The following is an 18,928-nucleotide window of genomic DNA, read 5'->3' on the forward strand; positions in this document are numbered from 1 at the left end:
GCCATTAAAACACTCTAAATTTACCTGGTTTTCTTATGACTGTTCTTTTTGCTAGTTGTTTCCTTTTCACTTTTTTCTTTTTCTACTTTATCTTTTTTCTCTTTCTTTGACTGTGTAGGGGGCACAAACTGCTGAGTAACCTGCTGTGCAACCAACTGGGAGACAGGCCGAGGTTTCCTGTGTGCATGTTAAAAAGAAAGGTTTTTTTATTACTATAATTTAAGAATGTATTTTTTATGAGAGAATAGCTCAAATTATGAGAATAGATATATGATTTCACATATAAAAATTTCTCATATGTAAGGTAATTCAGATGTGCAATTTAACAGATATATATATACACACACATACATTACTGTCTTTCCTATCCAACAAAAAGAGAACTATAATAACAGTTAAAAGTTATAGCCCAAGAGATATAGTCAAACCATTAAAATGTAACTGTTACATAAATCGACACGAAAATTATTAAAAATGTATATCAAACTGTGCTTATGGGGAAGCACACAAAAACATGAATTTTTAAAATTAAACTTGAAAGTTCACACTGAAATAAAATCTAAATTTATCGCTCTTCTCTCAGAGAAGGAAATACCTCACCATCTGTTACAATGGCTATTCTTTTCTTTAAAATCTTTCATTTATTCACTGAATAAATATTTGAGTGTCAAAATTTCTCACTTCTTACTGCTCAAATCTTTGAGGTTCCTTATGTATCCAGCCACAATTTCACTGTGGTTTTTTGACCTTGGAGATCTGTCCAGTGCTTTGAGACTTGCCTAACTTACTCACTTATTCATTAAAAAAAAATTTATTGAGAATCTACTGCAGAAACTGTACCGAGATAGATGAAATGTTGCCTGACTACAATCTTTGGTACCAGTTGTCACTTTTGGTACAAGTATTAGCCCAGGGTCAAGGATGCCTCCAGCTTTACGGTAGAACGTGGGCAGCTGAGGTCAAGATTCAAAGTAAATGGTCTCTAAGTTCTTAAAATGAGAGAGAAAAAGACAATTGAGGAGGGAAAAAAGGTGGGAAGTTAAAAGCAGAGAAGAATAAGATAAAAATACATTAAAAAATACATTTTAACAGATGGTCTATAAACAACAGTAATCTATTGCCTGGAAAATCCTGACCCTATTCTGGTCAGTAGAGTTATTAAAAAACCTTTTCCTTTGTTGCTCTAAAGCAAGACAAAATAGAAACCAAAGAGAAAATACTTCATAATCTAGGATTCAAAGCTGCAAGGAGGAATCCTTTGAAGGAGGAAATAGGAAACGCAGTATATAAAACATCTTAATAGATGGGTACTGAATTTTGTTTAGAACCTACAGAGTCTGAAGTACAGGAAGGATATCCAGGAAAGATGTCCAATACACAATTTAAAAAGCAGGACTGACACAGATACCAGGGTCAATGATGTAAATTAAGAGTTACACAAATGAAAATGATATTGAAAGCATGGTAATTAATGGCTGAGCTTGTTAAGGAAATGAACTTTAAAAAAAAAAAGGACTAAAGTAGTGATTCTCAAATTTAAGGTACATCAGGATTACTGGGAAGTCTTGTTTAGCTTGCTTAGCTCTGCTCCCAGGGTTCTTATTTAGTAGGCCTCGGGGTGGAGCCTAAAATTTGCATTTCTAAATAGCTTCCAAGTTAAGGGGAAGCCTCTGGTCCAGCCACCACACTTAGCAGAGAAGCTTGAAGAAGTGCAATATATTGATACTACTGCAGCATAAAGTTTGAGATGGAGAGCAGGGAGTGGCAGAGAAAAAAAAAAAAGGCTGGACAGATAGGAAGGAACCCGACAATGAACAGCGAAGGAGTTTGATTTACCTTTAAAAGACAGCAGATCACTGAAGAAATTCAGACCTGAATTTTACAAAGATTACTGGCAGCAATCTGGAGGGGAAAGGTACTACAGAGGCAGGGAAAGCTACTTTAATAGACCAGGTAAAAATAAAAAGGGCTTGAACTAAAAGGAAGCGGCAGTGGGCTTATTTAGAGACAGGCTGAAGAAGCAGAATCAAGGGGACGTGGTGACGAATTAAACGTGCCTTTCTCACTTCTCAACCAAAAAATATTCCTTTAGCAAAGCATACAGAAATTCTTGTTTGTCCTCATGTAACCAACGCTCTGTGGATGAAATCAAACAAAAAATAAAGTCTTAGATGTTGATAAATGCTATGGAAAAAAAAATAAAGTAAGGAACACAGGGAGTGTTAAGGAAGGAGTTACTGTCTGTTTCCTCATCTAGGATATACACTCCACAAGGAAAGGGATGGTTTCAGGTTTATACATCACTGGATAACTAGTACCTAGCACAGTACTGAAAAAATACTAGATATTTAATATTTGTTGAAAAATGAATGAATGATAAAATCAGGCTTAATGAGGAACAAAGATGTTTTAAAAGACAAGGAATACTGTCTCGATGCTTACTCATGGGCCAGGATCAACCACTCACTACACAGACGTAAACAAGTAGTGAAAAGTTAAGAGCAGCAAGAATTAATTCCTCTTTTAATTATGCCGGAATATGGAAAGAGAAAGAAAGTACAAAGGTGTGACAGGTTGTGAAAAGGTTTGGTTAGACTAGTGCCTGGTGAACAGTGAGTCACCTAAAATTAAGAGTCACTCCAAGCTATACAATGGAATTGAGGGGTAGTCATCATTTGTCTCCTAAGGTATTATGGGTCTCTGAATCTCTTCCTGCCATAACAAATGAAAGTTTGACAACATCCTTTATTATAGTTTGTACTGTCGCTCCCTTCGTCCCAAAATTTAATGCAAAATGAATTTATAAAAATGTTAAACTAAATTACAAGAAAATTGTGAACATTAAAATAAATTTACATTCTAGAGTAGAAATCCTGAAGTTCCTAGCAATCAATAAATTGACATTAATTACTGAGAGGCCATTATCACTAACTTAAGATATATAATAATTTATATTCTCTTTATTTAGTGCTGCCTTTAAGTAAAATTGAATATTTTTCTAGGTTTTTCTGGATTCATTAATAATCTCAGTACTCAGTGCTGTTTTTCCCATAAGATGTAACTGTCTCAATCATGGACTCTCTGATCATGAAGCTTTTCAGGAATATAACGATTGTGCTGTGGTTAGGTACAGAATATTTTTATAACATTATCAATCACTCCCCCACCCCTCCAGCATTTGTCTCCAAGTTGGTGTCCATCAATTATGTGACACAGTTCCTCAATCACTCCCACTTTTATGTGAGAGAAGGGATAATCCTAATTCCCCAGCATCATGGATCTTACAACTGCTGCCAAGTCTTTTTCATATTTAACAGGTTTTCTCTCTCCAGAATCTTCCTAGAATCATTTTCCCTTTTCATATGACCCATAAATCTGAAAATGAGGGAACGCCCTGGTGGTGCAGTGGTTAAGAATCCACCTGCCAATGCAGGGGACATGGGTTCAATCCCTGGCCCGGGGAAGATCCTACATGCTGCGGAGCAACTAAGCCTGTGCACCACAACTACCGAGTCTGTGCTCTAGAGGCCACGAGCCACAACTACTGAGCCCGTGTGCCACAACTACTGAAGCCCATGCAGAGCTGGGCTGTGCTTTGCAACAAGAGAAGCCACCGCAATGAGAAGCCCGTGCACCACAGCGAAGAGCAGCCCCCGCTCGCCACAACTAGAGGAAGCCTGCGTGTAGCAACGAAGACCCGATGCAGCCAAAAATTTAAAAAAAAAAAAAAAAAATCTGAAAATGAAAGCATATCAGTACAGCACGATTTGCTCCATGAAACCATGAGGAGAGTTAAATAAACTAACATTTTTTAAAGATTGACTTATTTAGCTATTTTTGGCTGCGTTGGGTCTTCGTTGCTACATGGGGGCTTTCTCTAGGTGCAGCGAGTGGGGGCTACTCTTCGTTGCAGTGCGCAGCACAGGCTTCTCATTGTGGTGGCTTCTCGTTGTAGAGCGCCGGCTCTAGGCGCACGGGCTTCAGCAGTTGCAGCACGTAGGCTCAGTAGTTGCGGCATGTGGGCCCTAGAGCGCAGGCTCAGTAGTTGTGGCGCACGGGCTTAGTTGCTCCACAGCATGTGGGTTCTTCCCGGACCAGGGCTCGAACCCGTGTCCCCTGCATTGGCAGGCAGATTCTTAACCACTGTCCCACCTGGGAAGTCCCTAAATTAACATTTTAAAACAAGTTATGAATCTAGAATTCTTCTAAGTGTTATATTCTCAGTGGTAAGAACAAAATACTCAGTAAATGTATACTCTCTTACAAGGTAAAAACCAATAAAGAAAGAACATTAGCTGACCTGGTCAGGTGAGAGACTGCAGTCAGGAGACAAATTAGAAGACCACCACTTCATACTAGAAACGATGGTGCTGGTCATGCTGGGTTTGTGGATTTTATAAAATTTAAGCAAAGGTGTCCCTGAGGCAAGTGGAAATGTGAGACTATTGTTCTGATAAGCAACCAGTAATTTCTGTACGTGGCATTGTTTGTGGTTGATTTTGTTAGTTTTTAATCACCAACAAATTTTCTATAGTGGTTCTCTTCTGCCTCAAGAAAAATATTATTTTTTTCAGTAGTTGTTATGTCTTTCTCTCTCTTTTTATCCTAACTTCTCCTAAATGTGTAGTAATTCATTCTTTTTTCACTTAAAGATAACGACTTTGCTCCTCTCTTCTAGGATTATTTGATCTGGTTCAACTTTGGGAGAAAAGAAGCACAAAATATGTGTTTCCATGTAGCTTAACTATTGAAATAAGGTTCTCTGCTGCTCTCTAACGGCCTGAATGAGTTTTAAAGATTCTTCAACGAAGGCAGGAGGAACACAGCTTATGATGATCTTTGTACCCTATCATAAAGTGACTCAACTTCACCATGCTCTATTAAAAAGAAAGCCCTCCTAGCTCTAGGGGTCTTAAAAAAGTTTAACTATGATCCTTTTTCTACTTAGTGAGAAAAATCTAGAGGATAGTAGGGAATTTTAGAGGTGGGAGATAGTTAACTTAGGATATAAGGGGCAGGGTATTATTTACAAGGTGTGCCTTTTTTATGTTCAGCGATTTATCATTCATGATTTTGACAGTACACCTACAATGCTAAAGGTTCTGTGATAAGGAGGAAAAAAGGTCATCCAGTGCTATCCAGACATATCCCAACTGCACTCTATTGTCATCTACTTGTTCACATACGTCATTATTAGCTGTAACGTGTAAAATATGATGTTCCAAAATTTTGAGATCCCTATGTGTCCCTATGTATCCTTCATAAATAGCTCAAACAGACTGTCTGTGTAAAGTCTGGCAAGTCTGTTGACTTACTGTGACATGAAAAAAGGGGGGGAACATTTCAACAACCGTTTACAGATAACAATTATTCATCAGATATAGTTTCTAACTGTGTGTCTGCCCTCCACCCCGCAATAAAAATCCTGTATGCTAAATACTATAAGAAAAATGTTTTAAGCTTGATTAACCTCATCACAACAATTTAGCTTTGTCAAGTTGGACAGGCAAAACAAATATGATATAAAACCATTGCTGATTCTTTTCTAAAGGAGGCAGCATTATTCATAGCTCAGAAAGAGGCAATCTGCTTCCCAACACTAAAATATATATAGTAAATTGAAGCAGTATAAATCTCAATGAGTTAAAAGGCTGAACTTAACCCAAACCTGTTGTGAGTCTGCTAATACACTGCTAACAAAAGTCCAAAAATCTAACCAAGGAAGATTTTTATAAGCAAGCCCCCTGTTTGACGAATGTATTACACACTTAACACGTGTCAGGCACTATCTAAGGTGCCGGAGACCCACCATGAACAAAACAGACACAGTCCTCGCCCTCACAGTTTGCTTAGTGCATGGGATAGAAGCCACACAAAAGGAAACTAACTAAATAAAAGTAAATTTTGTCAGAAGCCCTAAGAAGGAAAAAACGGTGTGCTGTGATTTTAAAAATTAGAGGACTTACTACAGGGTGGAAAGCACTTTAGTTCATGTTTAGTTCATCACCATGGGCTGCCACCCCCCTTTTTAAGTCATTTTATGAATAATTTACAGAAGTAAGAAACAATTAATATTAAAAATTTTAATAAGACTTTAGAGTGTAGTTAAACCCAATTTTTTAATTCCATTTGAAGGTATATAGACCTGATATAGATTAATGTAACTAATTCCCCATCAGCTGTTAGGCCTAATCCTAGGAACATATCTAATCTTGTAAACAGTGAGTGATTCCTGATTTCAAATACATCTCTAATAGACTTTGGCTTATCTTTACTTCCACTTCTTGCACTTGCATCGTCAAAACACTTTACTTTGAAAACCCTGATGGCTCACAATTTTTTGAAAAGGGGACAGCCATTCCTTGTTCCAAAATTATCAAACATTGCCATTTCTAGACTAGGTATACATCCCTACCCTTCAGCATCTGTCCACTTATGAATCGTATCAAATAAATTTTGATGCCAAATATCAGTGAAGATGAAAGAAATCCATCACTTGTCCTAATCCTAGGATAAAACAAAGGTGGTTCAGGTTCACGGTCACAAAATACTGCATGATAAAGTCCTTTCTGTCGAATGACTATTCACCTCATGAGAAACCATACTCCCTTCTTAAGTCCTTAAAGATACATTGTTCACATAACGATTCGTGACTTTGCGGAAAAACTCGTCCAGGATATTCTCATTTGAAGGCTCAGAGAGCTCTAGCACCATGCAGCCTACAAAGCGTTAACAAGCATGAAGGGGCTGTAAGTTACTCAGCGTGAATTCCCTGGATTTCTCCCCAGGCCCTGGGAAGTGCTTTCTATGGACTGGCCTGCTCAATGTATCTTCCCTTCCCAGGATTTCTGCCCAGGATTTCTGCCCAGGATTTCTGAGGTAGATCTTATCTGATAGATCCGTTTTTGAGATTTTGTGATGAATCATCAGAAGGAAAGGAAGTTAGGAAGAAACCGCTGAAACAGGGTTTGCTTTGTTGTGGGGCCTGAAGAGGTGTGAGGAGTGTGACTTGGGGGCCAAACTCCTCTGGGAGGGCAGAGGTGGAAGAGGGAAAATGATGGCCAAAACATGTTGCTGCTGCTACGTGACTTTTTTCAACGGCTTCGAGAAATACAAATAAAGGATCTGCTACTTTATTTTGAAATGGTAAAAAAAAAAAAAAGAGTGAATTAATCTACAAAATAAATTAATGAGCTTTAGTGGTCGTCTTTCTCCTGTGCACTTTAATATTTGGTGCATAGGACACTTTTATTTGACGGGTTATTTAATATTTTAAAAAGAAATGTGCATCACATATCTGCGGAACCCCTGCAGCAGCTCTGCAAACTCGTGGTCTTCTAACTCTTCTGCAATGCTGTTGATCTTTTTATGGCTGTGTTCTATTTCCCCAACTGGACTCTAACCCCTGCGTGGGAAAAGATCACATCTTGCCTGTTTCTGTATCCCCAACACCTAGTACAGTAGATCTTACGTGTATCAGATACTCAATAAATGTCTCTTAATATTAACAATTATAAATACCAGTTAAATATGATGCATAAATACAACTATAAATCAGTTGTGTAAAACACTGAGTTAACTAGGCGCCAACTTTCAAGGATTCACTGTCTTGAAGAATTTGCTGATGTCATTTTGCTTTTGAGCCATTTACTTCCTTTTTCATGAAAATGGAATGAAGGGCTTAAGGTACGACTGCTTTCCATAAAAACTGATGACTGAATCAAAGGATAAAAGAGGCCTTTCTAAGTGGTTTTCCCCACCTCCAAACAATGAAATAATCTACTCTGATAAAACCAGCACTATCTGACTCACCAGCAAAACTCAAATGTTACCTACACTGATGATACTCAAATGCTTTCTGTTATTGTTTCTGCAGTAGAATCACCATGCAAATAAAATCTTACAAGGAATCTCAGTGTATAAAACTGAAAACAAACTAACTTCTATTGAAGCTGATGTGGAGACATCCGCTTCAGCCCCCATCCACTCAGTGCTCATCCTTGCATCTCCCAGTTAGCCCTGAGGTGTGGCTCTGAGAAAAACAATTCAAAATCTGCTGATCCAAGGTATTCACACTAAACTAATGAAATTTACACCTCAGGTTCAATGCACTCTTTCTCATCACTTGCCTTAGTTTGCTTATAGAATGCAGTAAATAGTATCCTTCAATAGTTTAAGAATCTATGTTGAGTATTTTGAAGAGTTCTAACTCCAAGGTCTACATACATTTAATTTTCAACATCAAGCACTTCCGCAGATGCCCAGGACAAAATTTTCCCTAAACTCCTGGGAGGTGGTGGCAGGAGAGACTTGATTCCTTGGCAGCTACAGAGATACTTTCTGGTAAGTACAGACAAAATAGATGACTACATCAGCTTTATACAAACTAGGTTAGAGTGCTCAGCAAATTAAGTCTCTGAAAAATCCCTCAAATCATTAAACAACATCACAGTCCACTTCATTTGAAAGACTAAGGACATGCTCCAGAGCTACAAACAGGTCATACTCAACTTTTCCTTCCCCTTAGCCAAAGAAAAATCAAGTCCTTTCACTTCTTCTTCCATATGACTGGAACAGTTCCCCTCATCATTCCCAGGAGCACCGCTCTCGCCTAACCCGACAGCCACCTCTGCGCTACCTCACTTGCCTCCTTGCCTCCTCCCCTCCAATCCAGGGTTACTCTTCCTTACATTCATTTATTTAACAAACATTTACTAAGCACTTACTATGTTCAAACCACTGTTCTAAGCACTGAGGAGAGAGTACAGAACAAAACTTTTATTGTGTTTATTTATTATGGGGTGACCTTGATTCTTATTTCAGAGAAAATAGAAGCTATTCAATTAACATTTCTACAAGCTGCCATCTGTGCCCATATACTCTAACTTCCCTCTCCGTATTCCTATTTAAGGCCATGACTCTATCTGCCAACTGGATCCCTTCTCCAGGACACCACTCCTGCTACTGACCTCTTGCTCTCCTGCTCCAACCATATTTCCTTCTCTAAGTTATTCCTGTCAGCATACAAACACATTATGATAGTTCTTACCTTAAAAAGAAAAAAAAAGAAAACCCATCCCTACTTCCACATCCCCTTCTAGCCACTGCCCCATTTCTTTCTTCTCTTTTCCGCAATAAGCATCAAATGATTTGTCTATACTTACTTTCCTCCCTTCTTTCATGGGCTCACCTCTATCAGGTTTTTGCCCTGACTGGACATTCTACCAAACGTATTTCTTTCAAGGTCATCAACAATCACTTTACCACATCCATTAGTCAACTGTAACTCACATCTCGCTCGGTCTTTTCAAGCCATATTTTACAGAGTTTATCATGCTTTCCCTCCTGCAAAACTATCTTCACAAGCCTCTAGAACACCACACTCTTTCGTTTTTCTCCTGCCTCACCTGCTTTTTTTTTTTTTTAATTTATTTTTGGCCGCGTTGGGTCTGCATTGCTGTGCGCAGGCTTTCTCTAGTTGCGGTGAGCGGGGGTTACTCTTCGTTGCAGCACGCGGGCTTCTCATTGTGGTGGCTTCTCTTGTTGCAGAGCACCGGCTCTAGGCACATGGGCTTCAGTAGTTACAGCATGCGGGCTCAGTAGTTATGGTGCGCAGGCTTCAGTAGTTGTGGCGTGCAGGCTCAGTAGCTGTGGCTAGCAGGTTCTAGAGCACAGGCTCAATAGTTGTGGCTCATGAGCTTAGTTGCTCCGTGGCATGTGGGATCTTACCGGGCCAAGGATCAAACCCATGTCCCCTGCACTGGCAGGTGGATTCTTAACCACTGCGTCACCAGCGAAGTCCCACCTGCTATTCTTTTACAGTCTTATTTACTGGTTCCTTCCTCTCCTTCCCAATTTCTAAACTTTGGAGGGGCCAGGACTTAATCTTCAGGTATCTCTTTTATCTACACTAACCCTCTAGGATGGGCTACTCAAAGTATGGTCCATCAGTCCAACTCCCAGGTATCAGTACCTGGGAGCCTCGTAGAAATACAAATTCTCAGAACTTGCCCCAACTACGGGTATTTTTACGCAAGCAAAAGCTTGAGAAATGGCTGTGCTAGGTGATCTCATTCAATCCTTGGCTTTAAATACCATCTGTACAATGGTTCTCAGCCCTGGCTCCACGTTAGAATTAACCTGTGTTGCTTTTTAAAAATAATTACACCTAGGGGGCTTCCCTGGTGGTGCAGTGGTTAAGAGTCCGCCTGCCGATGCAGGGGACACGGGTTCATGCCCCGGTCCGGGAAGATCCCACATGCCGCAGAGTGGCTGGGCCCGTGAGCCATGGCCACTGAGCCTGCGCGTCCGGAGCCTGTGCTCCGCAACGGGAGAGGCCACAACAGTGAGAGGCCCACGTACCGCAAAAAAAAAATAATATTACACCTAGGAAAAAAGAACTTAAATTTTGCTAAATCTTATAAACTAGATATTTAAACTGAAATTAATAAATTGAACATTAATTTTAATAATGAAAATAGTGTCTGAATAATCTTTTCTGGGCATAAAAGTTTTCCTCAAGGACATACATACACTCACACACACACACACACAAAACCCCTCATGTTGAAACATATGAAAAAATGTGATCCATACGATCCAGCTATTCCACTCTAAGGTATTTATCCAGAGAAGGAAATATATGACTACACAAAGACTTGTACACAAATGTTCACAGTAGCTTTATTTGTAGTGGCCCAAAACTGAAAACAACCCAAATGTTCATCAACAGCTGAATAAAGAAAGAAGTTCACACAATGGAATACTACTCAGCAACAGAAAGGAATCAAGTACTGATACATGCAACAACATAGGTGAGTATCAAAACAATTATGCTTAAAGAAGCCACATAGAAGAGTACACACTGTAAGATTTCATTTACAGAATTCTAGAAAATGCAAACTAATCTACACAGAAAGCAGATCAGTAGTTGCCTAGTGACTGAAGATGGGAGGGAGGTAGGGATAGTAGGGAAGAACTGAAAAGGGGTACAAAGAAACTTCTGGTGATGATGGGTATGTTCACTACCTTAATTGTGGTGGTGGTTTCACAGATGTATTCATCTGTCAAAACTTATCAAATTAAAAAAAAAAACTTATCAAATTGTACACTTTGTGCGTAGTATATCGTACGTCAATAATACCTCAATAAAAGCTGTTTAAAAAAATGTTTAACCTAACCACTAATCGAATTAAAACAGAAATACCTGAGCCCCACTCCCAGGTTAAACAAGAATATACAGGGGTGGGACCAGGCTCAGAAATTTTTTGAAAATTCCCAAGCTGATTATAAAGTGTAACCAAGGTTGAAAATTACTGATCTATACGATACTCCAAAATTTGCATCACCAGCCCCAGTGTCTCCCCCGAAACTCCAGACTTATATAACCAACTGCCTACTTACATCTTCATCTGGATATTCAGTAGCAACTCAAAATAACTTATAATTTTGATTGCTCCCTCTTCCCATTCTTCCATTCTTTGACAGTCTTCCTATCTTAATAAATAGCACTCCATTTTTTCAGTTGCTTTGACCAAAACTTAAGACACAATATTTCATTCCCCACTTTCTCTCACACCCACATCTAATTCACCAGCAATTTCTGTCCACTCTACCTTCAAAATATGTCTAGAATTGGATGATTTCACACTACTCCCACTGATAACCACCCTTGCAATAGTTACGAAGATAACCAATGTCCCTGACTCCTCAACTGTTTTGCTACAGACTATTCTCCCACAAAGCAGCCAGTTGATCCTTCTAGATATAAATCAAATTATACCACTCCTCTCCTAAAACAATTCAACGGGTTCCTCCTCCCCACCCAAACCCCTTCCCTAGTTATACTCTGGCAACCAGAGTATATGGCAACTGAGAAGAAAATCCCAAATTCTTGCTCTAGACTGCAGCCCCATATGATTGAGTCCCTCTTCCTACCTCATCTCCTATAACTCCCCCCCTCTGGAACCCTCTGTTCCTGCAGTCTTAGTTGGCTAGGGCTGCCATAACAAGATACTGTAGAGTGGGTGGCTGAAAGAACAGAAATTTATTTTCTCACAGTTCTGAAGACTAGAAAGTCCAACATCAAGGTATGTCAGTGTTCAGCTTCTGGTGAGTGCTCTCCTTCTGGCTTGCAGAAGACCTCTTTACTGTTCCTCACATGGCAGACAGAGGGAGAGAGATCTTTTTCCTCTTCTTAAAAGGCCACCAATCCTATCCCATTAGGACCTTATCCTTATGACCTCATTTAACCTGCATTGCCTCCTAAAAGCCCTATCTCTAAACACAGTCACACTGGGGATTAAGGCTTCAATACACAATGGAAAGTGGTGGGGGGCAGTATGTGTGTGTGTGTGCACAATGTAGTCCACAGCACCCAACCTCACTGGCCTGTGCCTGCCTGGGCGTTTCCCCTGTGATCTCCTCTGCCTACTCACTCCCTCGCTTCTTCCATGTCTCTGTACACATGCCAACAGTTAGGGAAGTCCCTCCTAACCTGACATAAAATAGCACTCTCCTCTCCAACTCTACTCCCCTTCTCTGCCTATTCCTGTCTCCCTCATTATGCTTTATTTTCTTCAAAGCATTTGTTTTTACTTACCAAATTACGCATTATTAGTTTATTGCCTGTCTTCCTTACCAAAAAAGAATACAAGCTGCCTCCCACCCCCATAAGTGTAAACAGGCACCTTTTTCCTGTTTTATTTTGTTCAACGCTGTTTGCCCTCTTCCTGTGGCATAAAAACAAAACACATCCTAATGTGTTTTTAATGGATGGGTGAACATGAAACCCTCCTACTCAAAAATTTCCAGGGACCTTAGGTGATCCTACAGCAGTTTCCCAACCCTGGCTGCACATCAGCATCACAGGAAGTCTTTTAAAAAAGTACAATACTTGGGCCCCACCCAGACCAACTGAATAAAATTCTCCAGGAGTATTTATCTGGAGATAAAAATACTTGAAAACTCTCCAGGTATTTTTCAAAGCTCCTCAATTGCTCTTGTGCAGCTACTGGCTTACAGAATAAGATCCAAGTGCTAGCTAAACTGTCAGATTTCTCCAAGTCAGACCCTAGGATCTGTCAAGTGAAGCAAATTACTGCATTTCACCTTGGAATACTTTCCTAATGTACCCAGATCCCATCCCTTCCAAAACGCATTCTTTATCTACTCTAGCCTATATTCATCTCTCCCCTCTCTGAAACCCTACAGCACATGTGGACTGTTTCTGATAACCATAGTAAATACATATATACCATGAAGTATAGCTTAGTCCCATTTTAAACTACTTATATGTATATTTTTAATCCCCCACATATGCTACACACATACTGGACACAATAAATACATGTTGAATAAAGAAAGTTTGTTCCTAAAATTATTTCCCTTTTCAATTTGTACTAAACCTGAGAAAGGGTGCATGCTTGAATCTTTCCATTAAGAGCCACTTAAACCAGTGGTCCCAAACCCTGATGACAGATAGGAAACACCTGAGGAGCTTTTAAGAAACTATATCCTTGAGCTTCCCTGGTGGCGCAGTGGTTGAGAGTCCGCCTGCCAATGCAGGGGACACGGGTTCGTGCCCCGGTCCGGGAGGATGCCACATGCCGCAGAGCGGCTGGGCCCGTGGGCCATGGCCGCTGAGCCTGCACGTCCGGAGCCTGTGCTCCGCGGCGGGAGAGGCCGCAGGAGTAAGAGGCCCACGTACCGCAAAAAAAAAAGAAAAAAAAGAAAAGAAAAAAGAAACTATATCCTTGTCTGGACCCCACCTTTAGGAGTTGTGATTTATTTAGCCTGGGATAGAGCCCAGCTATCCTTTTGTATTGATAGTTTGGTTTTTCAGTTTCTAAGGCGTTTCCAACGTGCAGGACAGCTGAGAACCAATGACCGAAATGCATCAAATTCGGAAGCTCTACCTTTTCTAAATACAGAGATTTGGCAGCATTAAAAAGATGTTAACTTACAGTCTGCAGAAAACAGCACTCATATTTTCCAAGCCTTTCTTTTATGATATTGATGAACTCGTACTGTACTTACTGATCAAAATGTCTATTTTAAGCTAAAACAAGTCTTATCCAGAGATTAATTTTCTGTTTTATGGTCCAGCTTCCCTTCTAGTAATCCATATTTAGGGAGGACTTACTAGTACAAGCAATGTTTCTTAAGTTTCTCTTCTTTTCTTCATTCATTTACTCATTCATGAAAATGTTTATTGTGGCAGGCAGCCTTCTTCTAAGATGTCCCCAATAATCTCACCCCCTGGTATTCCTGTTCTTGTCTCATGTTCCTGGGAGTGACTGGACCTAATTAAGTGCTTCTAATGAATAGAATATAGCAAAATTGATTGATGCCGTTTCCAAAATCAGGTTACCAGAGGACTCTAGCTTCTATCTCTCTCACCTTTTCTTGTCTTGTTGTGAGCGCCTCTGTAAAGTGGCCCCCATGACAAAGAAGCCTCTGTTCAAGTGAGGCCTGCCAACAGCCACCTGAGTAAGCATGGAAGAAATTCCTCTCCCACGAATGCCTTTAGATGACCACAGCCCGTGAGAGACCCTGAGTCAGAAGCCCCAGCTAAGCTATACCCAGATTCTTGGCCCACAGAAATGGTGAGGCAGTTTATGTTTGTTGTTTTAAGCAGCCGAATTCTGGGGTAATTTGTTATGCAGCAACAGGTATCTAATATACTTATTGACACCTATTATATTCCAAGTATTGAGATGTCATCCTTCGTTACAGAAAATCTGATACCCATACTGGAGGATGGTCTCTCTGATACACCTAGCTCTGATCCACTGAATCTTTATATGTTACATAGAGGTTATGGTACTGACTTAGCTCACCAGGGGACTACAACAAGTCACCCATCAGATTATAGCACCTTCAGTGTGGGACAAGTTGTCCTGTGCTTGAGGTTACTCAAGTAAATACTTGATTTGTTCTTCACTTAACGTTCTCATACAGCTGTTCCAACTGGTATTTCTTTTCACTCCTTTGTAATGTTCACCTTTATTCTGTGCTGTCAGTTATTCTTGTTACGCAGTTTACTTTGTGTTGTCTGTCCTTACTCCTTGCTCTATTGCTTTTCCTCTGCTTCTTGGCCTGGTGTGGGTAAGACAGTGGTTTTCAGAGTCATCACCAGGCAGCAGCACTGCTCCTTTCATTTTTCTCTCTCCTTTACCTTTTACCAGCCAGACCTGTTACTTATGTAATAATCAGATCTGTGGCTGTTTTAATAACTGCTCCTGGAACAGCTCAGTGCCATGTTTTCAAAGCCTGGTTTATGTACCACCAGTGGTCCCTGTCATCTGCCTGCTCCACAGACAGCCTGGTATAATCATAAATTTAAAAGGTAAGATCAATTATGATTTTTCACTGAAAACTTGTTATTTTGTAATGTATAATCCAAACTCATAGAAGTTGCTTTAGCTCATAAAAGTAGAGATGAAAATAATTCCAGAAATGCCAGAATTCACTGAACAGGGCTTCATTAGAATATAGAATGTCAACCAGTATGACAGGTAAGTGAATCTGCAAGTATTGACGTGTATGCACAAGCACCTGGAAAAGAAAAGTATGAATGGAAAGCATACTGATAAATATCTAAAAACTGTTTTGTTTTGTTTTTTAACAAACCAGCATCCTGTCACCTTTCGTGATCACAGTATAATCCTCTTTCAAATAGTGGCATGAGCATTAAAGCTTTTAAATTATTTTCAAAAATATAGTACTTTTCTGGCAAACCAAGTAAGTTTTTATAAAACAAGGGCAAAATATGCTCTTTGGTATAAAATCAATGCACTCTGTCACCAAAAACGGATAAATCAAAAACTACAAAGGCAGCGTTCATAGTTGTACTCAGTATCAAAAATATTATAAAGAGAAGCTTTTTTAAAAAAAATTCACAAAGTCAATGACATGTTTAAAGGGAATAATTAATACTATTACTTGTGCATGCTAGCAGGTATTTTTGTTTCACAGTTGGAAAAAACCATAAATGTGAAAAAAATCAAGCAGTTCTTACATCATTATAGACAACCTATTTCAGAGAGAAATGATCAATGATTTTGTTTGATTTATCACTGACATCCCAAGCTACAGAAAAGTTATTTCCAGTAGAGTGAAACTATATTAAAAACTGTGAACCACAATGTCAGCTGCAAAAGGTGGGTTGGTTGGGGTCAGTGCTGATAGAACAGCAGCTATTTGTGTAGATATCAAGCTATAAAAGAGACTGCAGTTGACTGCCTAACTACACGTTGCTTTAGTGTTCAGTGTATAGCTGGCAATCAAAAATACACCTCCCAATTTTGATTCAATGTGATCAGAATGGTCATAAGGTTTTTTGCTATACAAAGAAAACATTATTGAATATACTGAATTTTCCACCTTAATATAAACTGTTGCAGTAAAAAGTATTTAGATTTCTTTAAGAAACTGGTAACATCTGAAATGATCATTTCGATGATTTCTAGAGATTTGCTCAAGTAGTATACGTATCTGAACAATATGTTTAAAATCTTGAATAGTATGAATATGTTGATTTAGGGTACAATACAATAAATTTAATTTTTAGTTTAAGAAAAAGCCAAATATAGTATATGGGGTTGATCACCGAGAGATTGACTTTCCCACTAAAAATAACCAGGAAGTTAATTAATATTACATTTACCACTGACTCAATTTGAAATATGCGAACTTTCAGCATTTTAATGAGACAAAGTTGATCAAGAATCTGAGAGTTCAAGAAACAGCTTAAGAAACTATCTGTAATTTTGGAGTCATGTTCAATTTTAACATCCAGAATTATCTGAGCAAGCCATTGCTTGTTACCATTTCAGCAACCTATAATTGTAAGTTAGCAGAAATTAAGCAGGAAAAGAAATATACAATATGGGTAACCTGATCTATAGAGTTCAAGCTCACAAGCCCTATAGATCATCTAGTAAACAACATCTCTTTCACAGATGTGACTTATTATAAATATTAGTTTTTAAAATACTATTTTGTTTTTATTACTTTACAGTGATAATTTTTTTTTTAATTTACCAAAAACTAGTGGTATGCTTATATATCCTTTGTGTTCCAAGGATACAAAACGATTGAGATTCAGTGACATAATGTTTGAGTCTGGCTCTTAAATAAGATTACCTGGAGTCTAATCCTACTCTGATACTTACTTAAAATCTCATTTCTCATTTATAAAACCGTAACTGTGGGAAGTAAATATTGTGGGGAGTAAAAGTTGTGAGCATGAAAATATATTAACACATTGTCTTATACATAATAAGTATTAACAAAGAACAAGAATAAACTTATTTTTTCTTCTTCTTTGAGGTTATCCAAACAATTGAGTATATAAAAAATCTGAGGGCTTCCCTGGTGGCGCAGTGGTTGAGAGTCCGCCTGCCGATGCAGGGGACGCGGGTTCGTGCCCCGGTCGGGAAGATCCCACATGCTGCGGAGCGGCTGGGCCCGTGGGCCATGGCCGCTGAGCCTGCGCGTCCGGAGCCTGTGCTCTGCAACGGGAGAGGCCACAGCAGTGAGAGGCCAGCGTACCACAAAAAAAAAAAAAAAAAAAAAAAAAAATCTGAAAGCTAATATGTGAAGGTACTACTAAAATATGATTTAGGAACAAACACATCCTTATAAGAGTTTAAGTTTTTCATACTTTGTCATCTTCAAACAAAATGGCAATGCTACACTATAAAATCCCAATTTGGAAAAAACTAAAAGCTATTTGGTTTATTCACTTCACCTCTGTGTTTCCCAGTTCCAGAGTTGGGTTAGATGACTGCTGCTAGCCTCCAAGACAGTCTCACATCTCTTGGCATTCATGCCCTTGAACAGGCTCCTCCTACAATGAACAGTGCTAATTTGTACCAACAGAAGGATACTGCAGAAATGGCTATAAGTGGGACTTTCGAGGCTAGGTCATAAACAACACTGTGCCTTCTATCTTGCTCACTCTTGATCACTCACTCTGGGGAAGCCAGCTGCTATGTCATCAGAACATTCATGCAAGCCTAGGGGGAAGTACACGTGGCAAGACACTGAGGCCTCCTGCCAACAGCAGCCAGTGTGAGCGCACCATCTTGGAAGCAGATATTGCAGCTGAGTCAAGCCTTCAGATGACTGAAGCCTCAGTTAACATCTTAATTGCAACCTCATGATAAACCCAAGGCCAGAACTACCAAGCCAAGCTGCTCCCAAATTCCTGACTCACAGAAACTGTAAGAAAATAAATGTTTTGGAATGCTGTTACACAGAAATATATCTGTTTGCCAAAAATCCAGGTGAAAAGACAGTGGTTTCTGGTGTGGGAAGGGGAACATGGAAGACAGAAAGGGAGAGGAATGGGAATAGACCTAATCAAAGTGAACAGAAAAAACAATGCAAAGTGTTAAAAATGTTTTAGGCTGTTATCTCTAGGTTTCAAAGATCATTTTAATTTTCTTCTTTGTCCTTTTCTATATTTTCCACACTTTTAACAATCTATCTTACTTTTTAAAATAAAAACAGAAATATGCTTTTTAGTTCTAAAAACTTTCTAAATTTCATGTGTATAATCTTATTAGGTAATAATCTACTTGAAAATAACTGAAGGTCAACTGTTGAGATCACTACTGACTTCAAAGCTTCACCTATTATTTGTAGTGAGGTGGATGAACCTAGAGTTTGTCATACAGAGTGAAGTAAGTCAGAAAGGGAAAAACAAATGCCGTATGCTAACACATATACATGGAATCTAAAAAAAAAAAAAAGAAAAAAAATGGTCATGAAGAACCTAGGGGCAAGACGGGAATAAAGACACAGATCTACTAGGGCATGGACTTGAGGATATGGGGAGGGGGAAGGGTAAGCTGGGATGAAGTGAGAGAGTGGCATGGATATATATACACTACCAAATGTAAAATAGCTAGCTAGTGGG

At 39.2% G+C, this 18,928-nt stretch overlaps 1 protein-coding gene across 9 annotated transcripts in view; it reads right to left on the minus strand.

Annotated features, from left to right (window-relative positions):
- Positions 1 to 18,928, minus strand: part of YAF2 (YY1 associated factor 2) — a 71,517-nt gene that overhangs the window by 8,343 nt on the left and 44,246 nt on the right. For 5 of the 9 annotated variants that reach the window (XM_022572446.3, XM_022572453.3, XM_022572444.3 and 2 more), the window contains one exon: positions 25 to 177. In XM_022572446.3, the coding sequence (XP_022428154.1) occupies positions 25 to 177 (153 nt within the window). Of the gene's footprint in view, positions 1 to 24; positions 178 to 864; positions 990 to 1,108; positions 1,115 to 3,285; positions 3,376 to 18,928 lie in introns of those variants that run through there. The other 4 variants (XM_089920560.1, XM_089920558.1, XM_089920562.1 and 1 more) reach the window with 3 other exon arrangements.

Source organism: Delphinapterus leucas, chromosome 11, assembly GCF_059928025.1.
Source record: "Delphinapterus leucas isolate spDelLeu-1000000601 "Yukka" chromosome 11, BTC_Dleu_Yukka2, whole genome shotgun sequence".
Classification (NCBI taxonomy): Eukaryota; Metazoa; Chordata; class Mammalia; order Artiodactyla; family Monodontidae; genus Delphinapterus; species Delphinapterus leucas.